Source organism: Oryzias latipes, chromosome 3 (assembly GCF_002234675.1).
Source record: "Oryzias latipes chromosome 3, ASM223467v1".
NCBI classification, from domain to species: Eukaryota; Metazoa; Chordata; class Actinopteri; order Beloniformes; family Adrianichthyidae; genus Oryzias; species Oryzias latipes.
Window position 1 is genome coordinate 21,015,368 of NC_019861.2, and position 20,790 is coordinate 21,036,157.

Here is a 20,790-nt window from a genome sequence, read left to right on the forward strand (position 1 = left end):
TCACTTTCAGTTTTCTGTTATGATTTATGTTTAACAGCACTTGGTACCTCGAGTATTTATTCTTATCATTTACTTGCACTAGTATGCAGCACTATACCCCCCAAGCATCTAGTTCACGTGCCCACTGTAACATTAAGTCTAACCTCTCGCTCCCCTGCTCCAGTAGTGTCCACATGCCTGCGTCACACTTCCGAGATGGGATCCAGATGGTTTCTGGGCTCTTTCATGTGTCAAAGCCTCAAATCAGGATCTTCATTTCTAAACTTGTGTTTGTTCAGGCAAAAATAGGGCTCACTTTCCTGTGTTTAAGTTCATGTCAATTTTCCAAATCAGAAGAACCACTAGCTGAAATGTTTTTCCATCTCAGCCACACATGAATACAAGTGGAAGAACAAAAAGTGCTGACGAAGAAGGAGAAAGAGACCAGGGACGCACAAAAAAAAAACCTATAACACGCAATCATCCATTATAGACCTCAGCTTGTGTTGTCTGAGGCTCAAGATGTGATTTTTCTTAAGGGATCTGTCAGTCCTAGAGAGAGGCATGCTGGGAGATTTGGATGTGTAGCATCATTCCTGGCAGCATATTTAGAAACTTTTGTGTACAAAAGTTCAGGAATTTAACCCTTTCTAAGGAAGCATATAATGGTTGAACTGAAAGTGTCAGCAGCCCTTTGAGGATAACCTAAAACAGTCTTTGTTTTTTAACCACTCACTCCAAGGAAAGAGAGCCCAAAATGAAGCCAGTTTGCTAAACATCAGAGTCCAGCCACCACTAAAGAAAATATAATTAACGGTTTGTGGAAAGACAGGTTTTTCATTGTATTCTGTTAATTTTGCTCACTTGGACTAGTGTCTGTACCAAATTTCAAAAATAGTTCTGCTTGCATAGTCATCCACCCACTATCATAAGTACAGTGTATAAATTGGAGAAGTAAAATAACACATAATATATATGGTCCTTCTAGACGAGAAATAGCACATATGAAATGATATCCAGACAGAGCTGGACAAACATTCATCTGGAGTGAAAATTGAATCTGCATACAATGTGGAAACAAGCATTCAAGCATTAAGCTCTATTAACCCAGGGATGCCTATTGACGCACTTCAGCTCTAAAATGAGCTTAATTAAGCATCTTCATGAAAGCAAAAAAAAAACAATGTTATGTTTTCATTACTGGATGTAAGTTCAGGCCTCAAGGGGTTAAAAATATGTTTTTGGAATTACTATACTTTTAATGTGTGCAAAATTGGGTCCAAAAAAGTGAACATCTTTTTTTAAATCAGAAGTGCCTAAGTATTTCAGCTTAAAGAAGAAAAAATAACATTAAACATGATTGTATAACTTCCTGAGGGCTACAAGAAAAGCTAATAAAATAGAATATCACTTGGAAGTCCACTGTAACACTTCAAAATGTGTCTATGCATGCTAAACCAGTGCTGACATTCAAGTAAGTAATGTAATTAAGACCCTAAAAAAGTTCTGAACATTCATAGCCACATAAAGAAGTCCCAAATGAGAAACAAGTACCTTTCTAAACATTTATAATAAACCACCTCAACTAATGCTCCACACTATGAGGAACTAAACCAGAACATAACTGTACACATCTTAAAGCTTTCTCTGTGGGCTATAAACAAACATGTGCTTGATGTCAAAATTCCAGAGTTTTAATAACATTAAAGACTCAATTATGATAAAAGATAAATGTGATGAAGATCAACTCAGTGTTTGCAATAAAAACAAAATTGTAGATCTGGAAACATGACTTTCCAAATATGTCTGCTTGTTGCTTCTTTGGATCTTCTATGGATCTCTGAATAAATGTCAGATCAGCTGAGATTCTGTAGGAAGCTGCATTCCTCTCCTCTTGCAGAGTTAAAGTAAGCATTTTTGTGTTGAAACTGTTTTATATATATATATATATATATATATATATATATATATATATATATATATATATATATATATATATATATATGTGTGTGTGTGTGTGTGTGTTTTCACACAAAAAATGTTTACTTTAACTCTGCAAGAGGAGAGGAATGCAGCTTCCTACAGAATCTCAGCAGCCATGGGTTCAAAACACAACCTCTCAATGCAAACGTGGTAATGGACATCAGTTAAAGACTCACTAAACCAGTAGTCAAAAAGAGCAGATTTCCCTTTTTTCCCCCACAATTCAGCTTTAGTTTGTTTTAATCATACTATTTTTTATCTAACCATTATTTACTCAGAAGGTATGATTTGAGCAGAGATTACAAATGTCATTTTTAGGACTCTCCTGGCCAAGAGCAGCAGCACAAAATACATATGTATGTCAGGTTGGAGTTAGACTTTTTTCATAATAAATCCTGTTTCATGTGAAACTCCACATGGCACAAGTGCTTCCATGTGTGCTTCACAAAAAAAACTTGCTTAATCTCTGTTGGGGTCACAGGGCTGCTGGAGCCTATCCCAGCAACTCTTGAGTAAAGTTAGGGTACCCCCTGGTCAAGCTGCCAGTCTGCTGCAGGGCCACACATGCACACACTCCAACAGCCTTCTCTTTGTGATAACCTGTGCTAACCAGTACACCACCACGCAGCCACCCTTTCTTAACTAGCCTACACAATACGTTTAAAAGGTACACAAAAGAGGATTTTTTATCTTCTTTGCACATAAATATTCAACCCATTTTGAAACTTGCAAAGTGTTGTTTTAGCAGTAGAGGCTTCTATAAACTAAGATCAATGGTCATATTGGAAACACACCTTCAGTATTACAATTTAAATACATCAACTGACTATCAACACAGACTGTGGATCATTAAAAGCATTTTTCATACTTCGGTGGCATTTCCAGATGCTCAAAAGTTCAACTTTTCAATTTTTAAACAATAATTTATAGAGGTAAAACGCAGAAGAAGCACACACAGTAATACAAGCAAAATGCCAGACCCACGGCGTGACGTGGATAAGCACATGTAAGGTAGAATTGCATTCCTTCCAGCTGGCGGAGTGGATACGCTCAAAAAGAAAATTATCCTATTACATAAAACCTGAATAGCTTAAGGCTGAAATGGGACACAGTGTGCTTGCTCAGGTAAAAAATAATTTGGTTTTGTGCAAAGCCGAGAGCCGTTTATATGATAGAGATTAGAACAAGTCATAAATAGGAATAAGAGATTTTGGATGAACTGATTTTATTTGGAATATTCTGGCGATAACGTCAACACCTCATTCAAAAGAATGCACAAAAAAAAAAGGAACAGCAGTACTTTTTTGCTGACTTCATGACCAATTTCTAAGAGCTGACATGTTTTCTCTCTCATCTGTATTTTTTTAAGCAAGTTATCAGAGATGTGGACAGATAGCCAGGTAGCTAGTTCCATGGCATCACTTACACTACTCCTTAAAATATGGCTGATTGTTTTAACTGAAATAGAATTGCAAAACTAAGAGCAAAATCGTGCATTACCAAAAAAAAGGGATCTTTTGTTGGCTTACTTATTAATCCTCTTTATATGTATCAAAATACACCCAAGAACACATGTATGTTTTTAAAGTAGACCTTTTCCACCATATGCTTTGTGTTTTATTAATAGGACAGGCTTGAAAACACAGTCCCCATCACAGAACAGCAGAGATTATTTGAGACATTCTGGATTTGGCTCTCGTAATCCCTGTTAGAGTGAAAAGAAGACTTAAAAGCAGAGGATTTGTGCAGCATCAATGAAAATGATGCTCTGTCCAACAGCCATCATGTAAGGGAACAACATGGCCCTCCTGATGTACATGGCTCACCTTTCTGACATAAGATATTGCCTCAGGTTTACATGCTAAATAACATAATAAAGATGCATCTGAATTATTTTAGAGCTTTGAAAACTTGACAGCAAAAACCGTCCTTTTACAGGTAGTTTACTCATAACGAGTTACAAAAAATGCGTTATGCACCTCAAAGGATACAATCTGCTGCGTATTATTTCATTGACGTGCCATTCTGAAGAAGTTAATCTTCTCATACAGCCACAAATTCCTCAAATGAGGTTCAAATCAGTTGAAATTTTGTGCCATAATTAATTTTTTTTCACCAACAACTTGCAAAAAAAAATAAGATACTGGCATTTACCTTTTCCTGCTTCCATTTCCCGAGCTTCCTAATATGTGCTGCTGTGACACGGCACTTTCAGGTGTAGGCGTGGCTAGTTGTTACATTTAAATGCTTCACCTGCGTGGTTTGTCAAAGAGAGATTAAAAGTACTATGTGCTGCTGTAAGTTTGTGCAAAGCCATAACCTAAGTTTGGTCAAAACCCAGCAGGTTTAGCTTCAGCAGTTTGAAGGATGAGCACAATTCTTTATCGCCATTGACAAAGGGAGTAAAGAGAGTCAGCACATTTGCCAGTTCAAGCCATTTATCTGCAACATTTCCAGCAGCCTGTCTGACCAGAGATTAACTGAGGCTGAATATCTGCCTTAAGGGAAAAGTTTGGATCTGAAGGCAGTTTTTACTGTAACATCACCTCACTGTAAGGAATAAAGACAATGTTTTAAATAAAATCTTTCCTTTATTTACATTAAAAACAATTTTAACAAATGGAATGTTTAATTTAAAAAAGGGTTTTGTGAGACGTTCGTCAATTTTTGAACTTTTATTAATAGTGAGCCTTTCATCAGTGAAGCCCCACTATGAAATGGTGTGATTTATACACTTTTTTTATTTATCACTAACTCACTTATACAGATTAAGTATCTGTTTGGGATAGGTATTGAAGCTTCTACCAAGCTATTTAATCTTTTAAAAAGTACTGTTTAAAAAAAACACAACACATTGAAATGTATGTAAAATACTTTACTTCCATGTAGTGCAAAAAAGTACAAACACATCCTATATTTGTTAAAAGAAAAAAAATATATATATAGATTTATAAACACAACAGAAGCAAATTCACATGTTCACATCATTTTTACTTAGGGATCATTTAAAAACAACAACATATTTATTTACATTAACAAAAGGAACATTTTTTAGCATTCCCAATAGAACAAACAATAGAAAAGGCTGTGTCTGCTGAGCATAGGGACAAGACTGAGGTAGAAAATAATTAGGAAGGTTGGATAGACTTCTGTTTGGCTTTTTGAGTTTTCATTGATTTATTTATTACACGTTTTTGAACTGTCCTGTATGCTTAGAAAATTTGACAAAACTTAAAATATCCTGGCATTCTGGCTTGAAATTAACATATTAGTCTTGGAAAAGCAAAAAATACTTTTATCTCTTATTTTGATTAGGAAAAAAGTCTTGTTTTCTGACACAGCAGTTGCGGATTGTTTACGTGTAAACAGAAATAGTATTGTGTCTGAAGCTGTGCAGAGCGATGCTGAAGTTTCATATTTTCTCCAAAGTGCACAAATTGCAGTTTACCAACCCTAATTTTAATGATATTTAACCTCAAATATAAAAAAAAACTTTTCATGAGGGAAAAAATGCAACACATTCAACAGTCTAGGATGGGGGGGGAGGGCAACGCTGCTTTTCTATAGACGAGAGTAAAAGAAAACAAGTCAAAGGAAAAAAGCAGAAAGCAGAAAGCAGAAATACTTGTTTAAAAAATGGATTTTACTTCTTTAACCTTGAGGGACCGGCTGCTATGAGGCTGCTGTTTTTCTAAGACCCCATCACCATCAACACTTACTTAACTCTGCTTTTCTCATCAGACAAATGCTTCTCCTCCTCAGTTCTGCGGCCGAAACCCCTCCAAACCCTCACTGATCACTTCTTTCTGACCACCCAACAAAAGCTCTTTTCTCATTAGAAAAGCTTACCGGTAGATGATCAAATGTTTATTAGCTATTTGAAGGGGCTTCACAGTCAAAAATGGAGAGGGTACATCTTCACTGGGTAAGAAAAAAGAAACTTAGGACAAATGTGAACAAAACAAACCTGTTGATATCCTATAATTCCTTTTCAAAGCGAAATATAAATGCTCTGTACATTGTGATTAAATACAGTGTTATAAGTATACATTCGCATGTATGTAAACCACATAATAACAGGAGAATATCAGTGTAAACATGATGGATCTTATCTCATTCCCAGCACCAGCTGTTCAACTCACTATAATGTGTATATATATATATTTTTTAAACTTTTATATTATTAAAATCTGCAGAAAGATGAGCGGACAAAACTGAAGAACTGTCATGGGGCCAAAGTGTCAAACTAATGAGCAATGAGTCAGAGGAATCCATGGGGAGTTGACTAAAGCCACAGAAGGATGAACGTCACTACATCCGACCATCCTGCCCGCAGGTTTCAGATGAATCCCACCCTCACAGCAAAGAGTCGAAACGAGCCTCCCTCCATGTTGCTTTTGCTGAGATTTTTCAAAAAAAAAAACACAGACATTTACCACCAATTAATACATCATGTGCTGACAGAGTTTTACAGAGTCTATAAATGTAGAGAATTGATGAGAAAAAAAGTCATCGAGACTGAAGGACCGTTTTCGAGAATTTTTAAAATGAAAACAGACTTGATGGAGAGTCGTGGTTTACTCAGTTCATTTCACTTACCACGTGTTCAACTGGACGACTGTAATCAGTTCATTAGTGGAGAAACCTTGAATCTAAGCCATGATCAATAATCACAATGGTGTCTGATCACAGATTATAGTCAGTGTAGAAAAGCTCTGACAGCATTTTCAGCCTGGAGTAACTGGATAGGCTGTGATTACCTCTCTCTGGCAGAAAGCAGACCAAACGTGCCATAAAACTGGCGCATGGTGCAGCCTTTCGCTCAGGCATTTACTGACCTCCTGTCCCAATGCCCTCACTGAAGTGTTTGCAGTTCTGCATTAGGTTTCAAAGAACCAACCTTGAAGCCATTCAGCACTTTGCACACTCAATTGAAATGCCTGAATAAAGTAAGCAAAGGTTCCATGTGTGGCCTATTCACAAACCAAACCACACCATTAGTCTCTCAACCTCATATTCCAGCAGAATGGCCACAGAGACTTCTCTGCCCAAACTGGAGCTGCCCTCAGACACAAGAGGGATTTGTAAAACATGGTGCGCATGCGGGAGAGCTGCCACATTCAGAATCCCCATAAACAGAAATTAAGAAAGGAGGGAGAAGATACATGACTTTACTTTGGAGATTTTTGTGTTTCAAATTTAACAATAACTATTTGGTTTTCAGTCTAACACTCTACTCCCATTTAAACATAAAAAAAAAGAGTGTGGACACACTTTTTCAAGTTTTATTTCGTTAATGAGTTGTTTTTATCAGACTCTAGTGCATGGCAAATTACAAAATTATACTTTTCTTCAATTAATATTGACATTTTTTTTTTACCTCTTTTTTAGTGTTGTAAGGAAAAAGGTTAAAAATGACATATGGTACCCTAAATACAGTAGTTCTATTTTGTTATTCATTCTTAAGAGGAAAATCTTGTAAAATGTCTCCTACAACGTCATTTTAGTGTACGGTAGTTTGTGAAAGTACTTGTGAGAGGACTTTTCTTTACCCCCACACCAAATGTGACCAAACTGCCCCCAAATATATGAATGTGTGAATATGACGGGCTACAGCCAAAAGGTAAGGTCTGTGACTGTACATAGACTATACACCCTCCCAACTCCTTAGGGCACATATGTCAAACTCAAGGCCCGGGGGCCAAATGTGGCCCTCCATGTCATTTTATGTGGCCCCCGAGAGCATAAAAGTTTTTGATTTCTTAAAATAAAAAATAAAAATTGGTGTGTATTTATTCATAACTAGGGGGAATCTGCCTTGAAATATCGGATTGGGCAACTATACATTAGGATTTAAACACTGTCCATATAACCTAACCTGACAGAATCAAATTTAAAAGGATTTATGGTAGAGTAACAAGTAAACATATGTTTTCTACGCAACTGTAACTGTCACTTTCAAAAGTTATAATAAATAAAGAAATTAGTTGTTTAACATTAAGGAGTAGTTACTTGTATGTTTCATTACATTTAGTTACATGTATAAGTTATATCCTGCCCTTTGAGGACAGCCGCTATACTGATTTGGCCCTCGGTGGAAATGAGTTTGACACCCCTGCCTTAGGGCATGACCTAATCACATTTACATCCATAAAGTAGCATTGTCAGAACAAAAGGAACTCAACTGTCTTTAAAATTTCTTATTTTAGCAAAAGCTCAGATTTTTCTGAGACACTTCAGTTTCATCATATGATATGTGACATTTTCTGAGCTGGAACACATCATAGTTTACATGGATTTTTAAACACAGTGGTCAGAAACTGATCGAAAAATTCGGCATAATCTGTTATTCACAAAAAAGGGAGTGCTACCTTTCAGACTGGATGCCGTTCTTCAGGACTCCAGCATAGCTCTTTCTCCTTTCTAGCGGCAGAACATCAACCAAACCACCAGAAGCTTTGATCACCCCTGCATGGATGGCTGCTTTACAAATACTGGAGTTCTGTTGGGGTATGAAATGTTTAAAAAAAAGAAAGTTAAAAGACCATGTTGCCAACATGAATATTGTTCATTTTTTCATTATTAAACACAGAACGCATCACATCAGGGCTGATTCAGGCTGTACAAAACCCACATGGATGTTCCCATATGGAGTTAGGTCTGAGTAACAGGCCTGGCTCCAGAACAGCAGACAATATGAGTCCTTATCAGCTGAGCAGCATTACTCAATCAAAACACAGAGGACACTGTGCACACACCCTACCAAAGACTGTAGCCAGATGTCAGCAGCATTTAGCCCTTGAAATTAGCTTGCCAGACGTCCCTTAGGCCCGAGTGGCGCTGTGAACTGTCCTTGTCTGGATGTCGGCAAAGCCTTGTTTTCGTTTTTGCTAAATCCAACATGAGCACAGAGGAATGCCATACAAGAAAAAACTCAAACAAATTTGGTCTTGTTGTGTAATGGTCTTGTTACGTACTGTTCTTAATCCAGATTTATGAGAATTCAAACGCTGATCTTAACCAGTCCTCCTTCTTAAGTCTACCTCCTCTGATGTAACTTAGCCTGGAATATTACTCAGTTGAGCATCATCATTGCTTCATATGAGTAAACACATTTTTGCCTTTGGATGGTTGCCAGTAGTTCTGTGGTTAAGGTTAGATTCCTACATCATCATCTTGAGATCATCTTCTTTGCCTGTGCTGATCATTTTGAGGGATTACCAAATGAGGTGTGAAATGCCCACAGTAATGTTTGTTGGCAGCCTTGATTACATTCAAACTCAAGCTTCATGTTCATGTCTGTCAGTGTTCAAGAACATTATTCTCCAAAGGACAGCCCTCAAAAATATGTTCCTGCAGTTCCCAGCCTGCTTTTTATTAGTAGCCAAACAAATTTATCATAAGAGAACAAAAGGTCTTAGATCAAAGAACAACAATAGACTTTCTGTCCTTTATAGCAAAAAGGTTGTTCCATTTTTATGTTATTGATTAATTCTGTTTATAATTCATACTTATTTTTTATATCTAAAACATCTCAATCATTTACATTTGACCCACATTTCTTGATATTTGAGATTTGGGGATTTTTTTTTTTCCAGAAACAGTTAATTTAACCTGTTGGTGTCTCTATAGTAAACTCTTCCATAGATTCTCCCTGTTGTCTGTAATGTAATTTGACAACACAATGGCTGTCTTAATGTTTTTTTTAATTTTTTTATTTCTAGTACTTTAAAATTGGTTTACGGTCGTTTTACTTTTTCACTTCTAATAGTGGTTAAAAAATTGTACTAGATCATTTGAACATGCTGGGATTCTAACATTTGTTATTGAAATACAAATATACATGTTTTTTTTGTCTGTGGTAAGATATGACAACTTAAGGTAAATTTTCCACATGGTGTCATAAAATGAGATCACCTGTGAAATTACATATGAATTTGGGTTTTTTGTATTACTGTAATTGTAATTGTAAATGTAAGGCAGAAGCAGGCATCTGAGGGTCTCATCAAGATAACTTATAGGATTAAAAAGATAATTATTACTCACATCTGCATAAACGTTGCTTCCAATAACAGGAGACCAGTAAGAAGGCTGTGTCTTGCAGTTTGCTGGACAGAAAACTCTGGAAGAGGAATCAGACATGAGTACAGCCGAACACTCATGAAAGCTGTTCATTTAGCATCAGTATTAAAAAGGCAAAACTTCAATCTGAACATTTCGACATATGCATTTATGTCTGTACAATCCAGTGTGAATAAACATTTTTAAGATAAACCCAATACAACAATAATGTTAGATACAGGAATTATTGCTTTAAAGAGTTTAATAAATCTTCAAATTGAAGCAAAATTTCCTTCTGGAATAAAATGATTGAGCAAAAAGTAAATGGCAGGATGTGTAAATGCACCTTGGACAGTGTGAGGAGGGTCTTTTGAAAGGGCAGATTTCAGCCACAGTGGTGTAGCAGTCAGCCGTATATTCTGTCACACAGAGGGAAGCACAAAGAACTTCAAATGTTAAAACCAATATGCAATCCAGAACAAAAAAAAATCTTCTGGGGAAGAATTTTCATACCTTCCACTTTGCTCACGATAAAGGAATTAGCTGGTTTGTATTTACTGTGAAGACAAAGTGTAAACAATGAAATCAAAATGTTTGTCTTTGTTGTAGTAGCTAAAGAAATCCCCACATTTCATTTTTTACGAAGCAAAATGAATTCAGCTTTGTGTTGTGTTTATTTAATGGAAAATAGGTTCACATAAATCGTTATTTGCAAAGTTTATACCTTTACTTTAAATCCTATTAGTGGTTTTCTGTTTTGTTTGAGTGACATTTCATATAAGGCTATATAAAAGAAAAATACATTTCTACCTGAGCGATTCAATTCCATTTTTTGTGGATCTGACAAAGAACGGAGACTTTTCTGTCCTTGTGATGTCGACCAGTCCTCCATTGTTGTCAATGACACCAGCATGAATAGCAGCACGGCAAATACTTGATTGCTGTATTGATTAAAAGTATGTTTTTATTCTAATATGCTGTGCATACAAGTGCTGATAATATGCTAATATGCTCGTTTTATCAGAAGACTCACAGCATCATAAGAGACCGTTCCCCAAACGTTTCCTTTTGCATGCAGACAGTGAGCTGGACACTTGTGTCTGGAAAAGATTTTACATTAGAAAGAAACTGTGCTGCCATCTTGAATGAATAACATTTTATGTACTTCAAGATACATTTGTAATATGTTTGTTTTACTTTATTTTAACAAACTGACCTGTTGCAAGTTGATCCTTTGCACTTATCACGCAGTTTAGTGTCACACTTGATGTTATGAGCTGCAACATTAAGGACATGAATTAAGTAAAGGGGAACATAATCCTTCAGCTTTTATATTTTAGAATAACTCTGTTTCTACCAAGGAAAGTTCTGCTGGAAGGCTTTGCAGCCGGCGCTCTGGGTGTGTGAGGCCTTGTTGTGGGGCGTTTGGACGCAGACTTCCTGGGAGCTTTTGGGGCCGGTCTCGGGGTGGTGCGAGGAGGCAGCAGTACCTGAGGCTTCTCTACCTCGTTCATGTCTGCAGTTTCTGAATGCTGGGAGTCTGTAAATAGAAGCAATGTTTAGAGTTTAGAGTATTTTGTAATAAACTATCTATTTTCAAAGTTTGTTATATGTTTAAAATTTACAAGTTCACATGAGTAGCAGGGACATGACACATTGCTCTAATTGGTCAGTAAATGGGCACGAAATGTGTGCAAAAAATTCAAAATTGAGTTCAAACCACGTAATACATCGGAAAATTTAAAAAACAATAATAAAGTCTCTTCAAAATATATTAATGGAAATGTCCGGGCTGACCTTTGTAGCACAAATTATTCCGACATCCTCCTCCAAAGCTGGGAGGGCACTGGGAACAGGGGCGGCCGTGCCGGTATGGGGCCTCCCCAATCCAGTTTCCCCTGTAGAAGTGGTGTACAATGAATAGCATTATGAATGGAGAAATTAATCACCTGTCAAGCATTCATGTACTCATAGCTTTTTAATAACTTCAGCACTCGTTGGCTTTAGTCAAAGCTCCAAAGCTTTTTGCTCCTGCAGACTACTGAAAGGACTCTTCCACTTCTATATTATCTGTTGTTTACTTTGGAAAAAGTTCTGATGAGATCCTTAAACTTCCAAAACCCAGCAATTCCCACACATCTACTAAACACTGTTAGCTTTGACAGCTCTGCAAGAATGTGTGCAAAACATTGAAAATGTATTGATCATACTTTGGGGAATAGTTGCACACAAGGTAAACAGCGGTCTCCCATATTTCTCCCCACACGTTCATCTTTGGACACACATGCACGGCACACCCCACTCGGTTAGTGGTTGCCCAGACGAGCTGTAATGAAGAAAACAACTACATTAGTGCTTTGCATTTTTGAATGAAACCACATCTGGGAAAGTCAAACACCAAACCTTGTTTCTTTGGTTCTTTTTTTTGTATCTTGTTTTTCTCTTAGTTGTTTAGAAGGAAGCTTTTAAACCATCACTTAGGATAAATGTGACTACCGTATTTTCCGGACTATAAGTCGCACCGGAGTATAAGTCGCACCAGCCCAAAAATGCATTATAAAGTAGAAAAAAACACAGATAAGTCGCACTGGACTATAAGTCGCATTTTAACTTTCACAACCTTATATGACACAATCATAGCAGACTGTTTATCTAATAATTTCACAGTAATTTTTTCTCAAACTTATTTATTTATTCTTTTCATGAAGCATCATTGGCCAACTAATACTCTGTTTTCATCCTGTATTTGTAGAAACAGTTGTCATTTTTATTGCATTTCTGAATCTATGAAATCATTGGAAAATAGAATATTATGTTGTTAGCCTTCAAGATCTTACTGTAAAAAAAAGTTTGCTGATTCTCTGAGTCACTTAACATCCTCTTAACACTTAACATACCTCATACATCAAATTGACCCAGGAACATCATCTCTGTTCCTCACAAATGAACATAACAGGAGGGTTAACAATGTATTTATTTCAATTTATTTCGAATATAAGTCGCTGCGGAGTATAAGTCGCCCCCCCTTGCCAAACTATGAAAAAAAGTGCGACTTATAGTCCGCAAAATACGGTAATAGGATTTCCAGGAGTGAGTGTTTTTTTTTGTCACAGTCAAAGGCACACCAACCAAACCTTTTTTTCTCCTTTTAAACATTTTTCTTAACTTGAATGAACCAGTGAACATATCTCAATTATTAGCTGACAGTTTAAGCTTTTAGAAAATAAAGTATGAGCTGCTTGATAAATATAGTTTTTGCCATTTAGACAAAAATACAGAGCAGTTTAATTTTAAACTTCTCTTCCGTCTTTACAATCAGGCTCTCTGAGGAACCTTCATCTTTTTTCTAGTACACTTGGACACTGGAAGTGGTGAGTCAGCACTTGCTAACACATGTAAGCATTTGCTGGCCATTCAGTAAAACGCAGCCAGACGTAGCAATAGAGTGTGACTGCCTGGACTGCAGACACATTAACAAATATAAGACAAAGGCAATGGTGTTGAGGCTCAGTTGTGGCACAGCTGACTCCCAGTAACATCTTCAAAGGAAACCAGGTCAACCAGTGCAGGATGTCGGGTTTGTTTGGAATTGACGGCCAGATGGAAGCGATCAGGTTTCAGGAGAACGCAAAAGGAAAAGAGTGGGTATTTCTGTAAACTCCACCCAGCATCAGCAGAGAACAGTCTTGAGGAAAAGGAGGCCAACTCAACAAATTCTGTTTCCTTTTGAAAGGTTTTTTTTTTTATTCACAGAACATTTTCGGCGTATCTCCACGTCTTCTTGCAATTCTTTCTTTTTTCTTAACTAACTGCTGAAGTAGTAAAGAAAACATTCTACAAATAAGTAATGACAAATAATCTTGTTTCTTTATTACATATCAACATTACCAATATCCTCGCTGTGGTTCAGCAGCGCCTTACCTGAGTATAATGTGTGCACATGGGCCCGGAGCAGCGCTCTGGACACCAGGGGTTGCACTCACTAGGGTATGGATAGGTGTAATCTTTGACTTCATCATACCAGGCCTGAACATGGAAGGCAGGCGAACGGTATCTGTAGGACACACACACAAAAGTATTAAAAAAAACAAATGAAAGACTACAAAAGGGGACAATCTGCAAGAGCTGTCAGGTGCTAGACTGTGCAAGCACTTTCTGAATCTCCCTTCACACTCTCAGTCTTCATGTGTGTGAATTTGACCTGAAGAGAAGAACCATTGAACGCTCGGAGGAAATCAAATCAAGTTTGAAAAAGGAAACGGAATCGGAGCAAGCATAAACACGGTTTCATCCTCTGATAAATCCATTTAAGCACATTATAAACATCTCTTTTTATGGTGCTGAAAGGTAGAGAGCTTATTAGTGGATCAGAGAAGGAGAGTAAGGAAAAAAATGCTTCAGCTTTAGGATTTACTGGCACAGGACAAAAGGAAGAGAGTAGGGAAGGAGAAGGAGGGTAGATTCCAGGAAGGGCACCTGCTGCTCTGGCAATATGCTCCTGGACACAGAAACCAGCTGTCCGCTCAAAGACCACTTCCTAAAGGTTCCTCAAGTTCTCTGGAGAAGATTATGATCTTTGCATAGTGGTTCATATGGATGTTAGTCTATTAATGAAACATATGTTTTAATCTCCAGGGGGGGCATCATCATTATTTTTTCATTTAAAGAAGGGAAAGCTTTTTTAAATGCTTGGCTGACATTTGTAAAGAGACGTAGACTGGCAAAAGCACTAGGAACACATTTTTTATAGTTCATCCATCATCCATCTTCTGATTCCACTCTGCCCTGATCAGGGTCAGGGGGGTCGCTGGGGTCTAAGGTAGAGCAAAAGCAGGGTACACCGTTAACAGTCTGTTGCATGTCCACACGCAGACACACTCACACCAAACGGACAATTAAGGGTGCCATGAGGCATGTTTTGTGCTCTGGGGATGAGAGTGGCCTGAGGGAGCCTGCACATTCACAGAGAGAACATGTACGCAACACACAGAGCCACTACACAGCCCTGCAGCCCTCGTGTTTGAAATAGTCTAAACTTAACTATTGTTTTTTCCATGAGTCTAAAGCCAACTCGGGCCTCCCCTGTTTTTACGGCAACAATAAGACAGAATGTGGAATACTAAAGGATATGCCTGTGTGTGCTCTGAACACAGAAGAGTCTGCTATGTTTGCAGAGTGAGAGTTTACAAAACCACCTGCTCCGGTCCGTCCTCTCACACATGGAATTGCAGTCAGCTGCTGGATGTGGGGAATCCATGTTGTTAAAGTTCATGTTTTTTTTAGCCTCTGTCCATGGACTCTGAAACCATGCATGGAGGTTTTCAAATGACTCCTTTTTTCTAAAGAAGATGCAAGTGTGCAGGACTTCAATGATGTTGCACAGAGGTGATCATAACCAATCAGAGATCTGTTATGGTTTTCAATTTTTAAAATCCGTTGAGCTTTGCTTTGACCATGAAAAGCTATTTTAAAGAACTCACAAAAAGCAAACACTGAATGAATTTTTCAAGTGGTAAAGCTGCAAGAAGACTACGTGGAGACAAAACAAAGCCGTAAAGATGTCAAAGAGGACTTTCCAGCTTTAGGACCTTGAGATCTGTCCAAACAAGTCCAGGTCATAATTCCCCCCAGATACTTGCTTAGAGACTGGTAATGTAATCATAACAGCTTTTGGATTTCATGGTGCTAAATCATTAAGAAAATCTGTTACGGTAATGAGTTTTTAATTATATATTTGTTTGCTTATTTATTGGCAGAAAGACAGCTAAACAGTTTTATATATAGACCGGGACCAGAAAATTTACAGCAAACTGAATTTCTGCTGTTTTATATAAATAAAACACTATTTCCACATAGTGATCATTAAAAGTCTGGCAAACTGTCCAGAGTGTACCCCAGCTTTCTGGGATAGGCTCCAGCATCCGCATGACTCTAACAGGAATTGAGTTTGGAAAATGGGTGGATCTTTTACCAGATGGACAAAGCATTTAGGAGGAGCCAAAAGAAATTTGTTTTAAATGGATTATTTGAATCGCAAAATGAACCGTTCCTTAATAAAACAGATTAATATATATTTTTTAGGAAAAAATAAATATTTTTCATGCTCAAAATAATTTGTAAAAATCTCATAATACCGCTGACCTTTTCTAGTAATAAAGACAAATAGAAAACTATGAGAGTCTTCATAGACACAAATAGAAAAGGTTTTATAATTTCTTACCTGCCCCAGTGAACTGCCAGGTTTTGTCCAATAGACATGAGCAGATCCTGAGGTCCATGCTCCCACCGACACTCCTCTGCCCACTGAGTGGCAGAGCGCTCCAACTCATCATCCCAGACCTGCAATCAAAACAGAAAAGTTCTAATGCTGAGGAAGAAGGATTTAGACACGTCCCTGCAGTAAGGTTCCCTCTGCATCATCTGGATCAAATTCTGACTGTCAACTGACCTCATGCTTCAAGGCTTTCATTTCCTCTCCATGTTAATGAGACAGATCTTTAACCTTTAATACTATCATTTGAGTTTCCTGGCACCTAAAGCTCTAAAAAAAAAAGATAACCAACAATAACAGCAGAGTCATCTAGGTTTCCTGAGCAGGGTTCCTTGCAAGGAAGGAGAGTAGCGAGGAAAGCTGAGACGACACCTGACTCCCTCTGGGGAGAGATCCACTGCAAATACAGTGAGGCCTGCACACAGCCTGGCCCCTCAATCCACAACTGCTCAGGAAATTTCCAGCCTTTTGCTGGTCGCTAAAATGTATACACACAGACACCACAATAACCCCAGTCATTTACTGATGCAAACACACACTCTGCTTGTTTCATGGAGTTTGAGAGCACTCACTTAATCTACAGACATTTTCCTACAGGTTTCAACCACAATCCAGAGACATGCAGTCTTTCCGTGGTTTCCAATAACCCTCTGTTTGTATCAAAAATAATCCTCCTGTACCATTGACAAATATTCCAGGGAATCTTTGTTTTTTGGTGTGTTCTCTCATTTATTCTACTAAACTAGGCCACTTGCAGGTTTGAGTCAGCATTAATATTCTAGCTGTAAAAATGTGGCACAGCAGGCTAGCAGTGAGGTGAAATGATGATCGTTTGTTTCCAGGAGGAACACCTATGATTTTATTGCAGCACCCACTCTTTTCTGAGCACCATTAAACTTTAAAGTCTCATTACTAACCTTGTTTTCACAAAATGAGACCTTTCAGATGTGAAGCCAAAAATTGAAACTGTTGCTCTGTGTTAGATTAACAAAAATCAAGAGCATGTCTAAAATAAATAACCTGGTCTCACCATGTGCTCCATGTTTGCTGCAGAAGGGTAAACACTGCTTCTCAGCTTGTTGTGCAGCAGAAGAATCTCTTCACGGTCAGACCAGAGAATGGCTCGCCGGCTCCTGTTGGCTGCTGCATCACTGGCGCCTTTCTTGCCTGCGTCTTGCTCATAGCGACTCAGCAGCTCCCTCAGCTCTTTGGAGTCGGGCATGAGGAGCGAGGAAGAGTTTGTGACACAGAGCAGCAGGAGCGAGAGGATGAGCAGTCGGTGAGCAGAAAAGCAGGTCATTGTGACACTCCAGCTCTGAGTTCCTTCCATGATGGCTCTTTTTCAGTGTGCAAGCTGCTGCTTATAGTCTCAAACACAACCTACGGAGAAAGGGTTACAGTGAAAGTTTCCCTGCTGGGCAAACAACACAGATGAACTAGTTTAAAGTAAAATTAGCGTTCTTTTTTTGTAGAACTTATGTTTGCTGGTTAGGATGGCCTAAACTAACTGTTTTATAATCTAGGTTAATCCATCATCAGAGAAGTTTTAATCTCTCCAGGTCTGTTTTAATCCGATAAACATTCAGTATCTAACTTCACACTGAAAGTTGCTGCCCTCCACATCAATCCCAGCACTCTCACCATGATCCTGAAAAAGAATCACCTGTTCTCATAGGCTGTACAGGTAAAGCACAAATTTATTTGTGCATTGTGTGAATATAGATAATAATTTTCGATTACTATTAAACTAATCTGGGTGTTGAGGTCAGACACTAAAAGTAAAGACCTGAGTTCAGCTGAGAATCTGTGACCTGAGTAAACCTTTGAGCAAAACATTTGATTTCATTCACAGAGAGCAGCAGTTCTCTGCTTGACTTCCTCCTGCAAGGCAGCAAGCAGGTGAAAGATAAAAACTCTGGCAAACATCAATTTAGAAAATTAATATGAAGAGCGACAAGCAGTCAGTCAGCGTGTGATCAGGAGAGATTAAAAAACAGGCCAAGTTCTCACTTGCGCAGGTTGTTCTTACCCTTGAATCCCTTCATGCTTTTCCTTCTGGCTGGGGAGGCAGTTTGAGGTCTGGCACCAGTTCTCTGTCAACATGTCGTGCCAACTCTGGGCACTGTGAGCCAGCGGGCAGCCTGGCACCACACCCTTCTGCCACTGAACCTCCACCAGCTTCCCTGTCTGGGCCCTTCTCATGGCTATCAAGAATTTTATACTAAAGTGACAGACAGCACAGAGATCTTGGACATGTGTTGTCCACATCATTTCTGTGATGTCCTCTTTGGCCCTGCCAAGCTCCTGTCTGACCCTGATGAGGACCTGCGTCCACTCCAAGCTTGAAAATAAACAGCAGCTGGTGCAACAGTGAAAATTTTTGAAGAAATGCACATTTGAAATATTCTTGTTCACTTCATCATAGTAAAAATCAAAAGCGAAGCTGAAGCTTTGTTGTTTTTTGTGTGTTTGCCCATTTTCTAACCTTTAAGATTACAATCTTAAAAATCTGGCAACTAAATTTAAAAGTATTACCTTTTAAATTTCTCAACTGTGCCTTTACAATGAACACTTGCCATTGAAATACATGAAAAGACTGTAAAGAGTGTTAAATCTCTCTGAACGTGTGAAATGCAAAACTGCAGCAGACTACCCTAAAGCTACATCTTGCAACCAAATGTGCGTAAAATCCCATCTTTTCCTCACCTCTGTTTTCCAGTCAGTGTCCAGCTGTGTGAGGATTTCTTAGCAGTTTTTTTTTTTTTTTTGAAGAGACTGTTTTTTTAAATTTCCTTTTGGGCGGACTGGGCTGCTGCTGCTGAATTCTGGTGGTGTTCTTCAGGCTCACAAGGACTGTGTAACTCCTGTGCAGATCGGAGAGCCTTATATAGCTAGAGAAGGAGACCCCTGAGGAGCACAGGAAAAAATGACTGCCTGCACTCCCCCACTCACACATCTTGGCACACAGAGCACCGTGCGCAAACTCATGCAGAGGACACAAAATGTAATTAGTGGAAACAACACCGTGAATGGAAAAAGTTAAAAGCTGTGCATTTTAGGAACAAGACTTAAGTTGCTGGAGCAGAAAAACTGAAGATTAAAATAAAAAGATTTTACCCAAAAAGGTTACCAATTAGAAAAATGTTAGCATTTTTGCAAAACTCACCACAGAAACTATGGAATAAGTTCAACAAATAAAAATGAGCTGTCAGCTTTGTCAGATTTAGGCAACTTTGCTGATAATTGCCGCATTTGTGTAATCTTCAAGTCAGAATTTACTATAAACAAATGTGCTTTTTGTGTCATTTAAAGGAATTCTAAATTAAATGCTTTAGAAAAGAAAAACATAAATATTAAATATGAATGATAATCCCTAATGTATACATTTTAAGACAAATATCATTTCTCTAACAAAATCCACTCGGTTTCCTTTTATCACAGCATTGATAAATGACTTCCTTTTGATTGAATACTATACAGCTCTTTGCTGTATTTCTGCTCATCCCAGCTTTCTTACAGGTAATATTTAAATGAATGGCTGTTTTATCTGGCAGAAACACAGGGTATTTGAGTTTAGTAAACACTAACAGGAATGGCAACCAACCTCCCAGCCACTCTGTTACTTTTATTCTTTTCCTGTTTAAAAACAACTCTAAAAGAAATGTGGGGCAGTTGGAACATTCAGAACACAGATGAGGCAGCGTCCTTTCAGGATTAAACCATCTTTTGGTTCCTAAATAACATTTTCTAATATTTAAGGAGTGAATTGTTGACTTTTCTTTAGGTTTTTTTTATGAGCACCAGTTGGTGCAACTTAACTTTCAACCATAGTGAGCACTCCTACCTTCATTAAATTTATTTCCTCAGACATTGTTCTGAAATAACCATGAAAATAAATGAAATTCTCTGGGCCTGCCTTCTATTATTGAGTAATATAGAACAGAGTACATTGTTTGCATGGGTGACATAGGAAGTCAGGTTTTACTTAAAGTTTTTCTTTAATATTACAAAATTGTTATTATTATTGATGATAATTATTTAGGATTAGGATTAACTGGGAATTTAGTAGATTTTGAGATAAAATGCTGTGTAAAAACATTTCTCCTCAATTCCAGCCCTTCTCTTTCCAGACATAGTAATTAGAGACTTGAAACATTTTCAGAATATTCTTCTGAAAAATTCTATCAATGAGGAGAAGGGTGAGATGGACTTCAAGGTAAATTGAGAACACATATATAACATGTAAGTATATAAAAAAAACACATTTTAAAAAGGATTATTTTCTAAAGCAAACATATAGGAAAGAAAGACAACAGAGCCTTCCAGAAAGTGACTAAATATGTATCTGAAAAAGATACACTGCTGGAGGTGCAAGATGAGGCTTTTATCACTGAGTCCCATCCTTAACCTTAAAGATTTGGCTCTTTTATTTGCTTTGCTGATCCCAGTATTGGAACATAGCCCAAACATTGGGATACTGTGGCACAAGTGTCATT

The 20,790-nt window shown here is 37.8% G+C and overlaps 1 protein-coding gene across 1 annotated transcript; it reads right to left on the bottom strand.

Moving 5' to 3' along the window:
- Positions 1 to 4,816: 4,816 nt before the first annotated feature.
- On the bottom strand, positions 4,817 to 19,561 carry crispld2 (cysteine rich secretory protein LCCL domain containing 2). The gene is made up of 15 exons (XM_004067317.4): positions 19,001 to 19,561; positions 17,325 to 17,674; positions 16,244 to 16,362; positions 13,945 to 14,077; positions 12,234 to 12,349; positions 11,821 to 11,921; positions 11,381 to 11,563; positions 11,240 to 11,300; positions 11,057 to 11,123; positions 10,834 to 10,964; positions 10,537 to 10,580; positions 10,370 to 10,442; positions 10,009 to 10,084; positions 8,334 to 8,464; positions 4,817 to 6,362 (listed from the first exon to the last, which is right to left on the bottom strand). The coding sequence occupies exons 2-15, from the start codon at positions 17,622 to 17,624 to the stop codon at positions 6,302 to 6,304; spliced, it is 1,596 nt and encodes a 531-aa protein (XP_004067365.1). The 5' UTR covers positions 17,625 to 17,674; positions 19,001 to 19,561; the 3' UTR covers positions 4,817 to 6,301.
- Between the last annotated feature and the right edge of the window lie 1,229 nt (positions 19,562 to 20,790).

Bases quoted from the DNA above. Each gene is read 5' to 3' on its own strand.
- crispld2 (XM_004067317.4), bottom strand. From the start codon at position 17,624: ATGGAAGGAACTCAGAGCTGGAGTGTCACAATGACCTGCTTTTCTGCT. The intron at 10,085-10,369 runs GTGCATTTACAC...TTCCTCTTCCAG, and splicing joins CCCTCCTCACACTGTCCAAG to AGTTTTCTGTCCAGCAAACT. The intron at 6,363-8,333 runs GTAGCACTCCCT...GAAAAATCTCAG, and splicing joins AACGGCATCCAGTCTGAAAG to CAAAAGCAACATGGAGGGAG.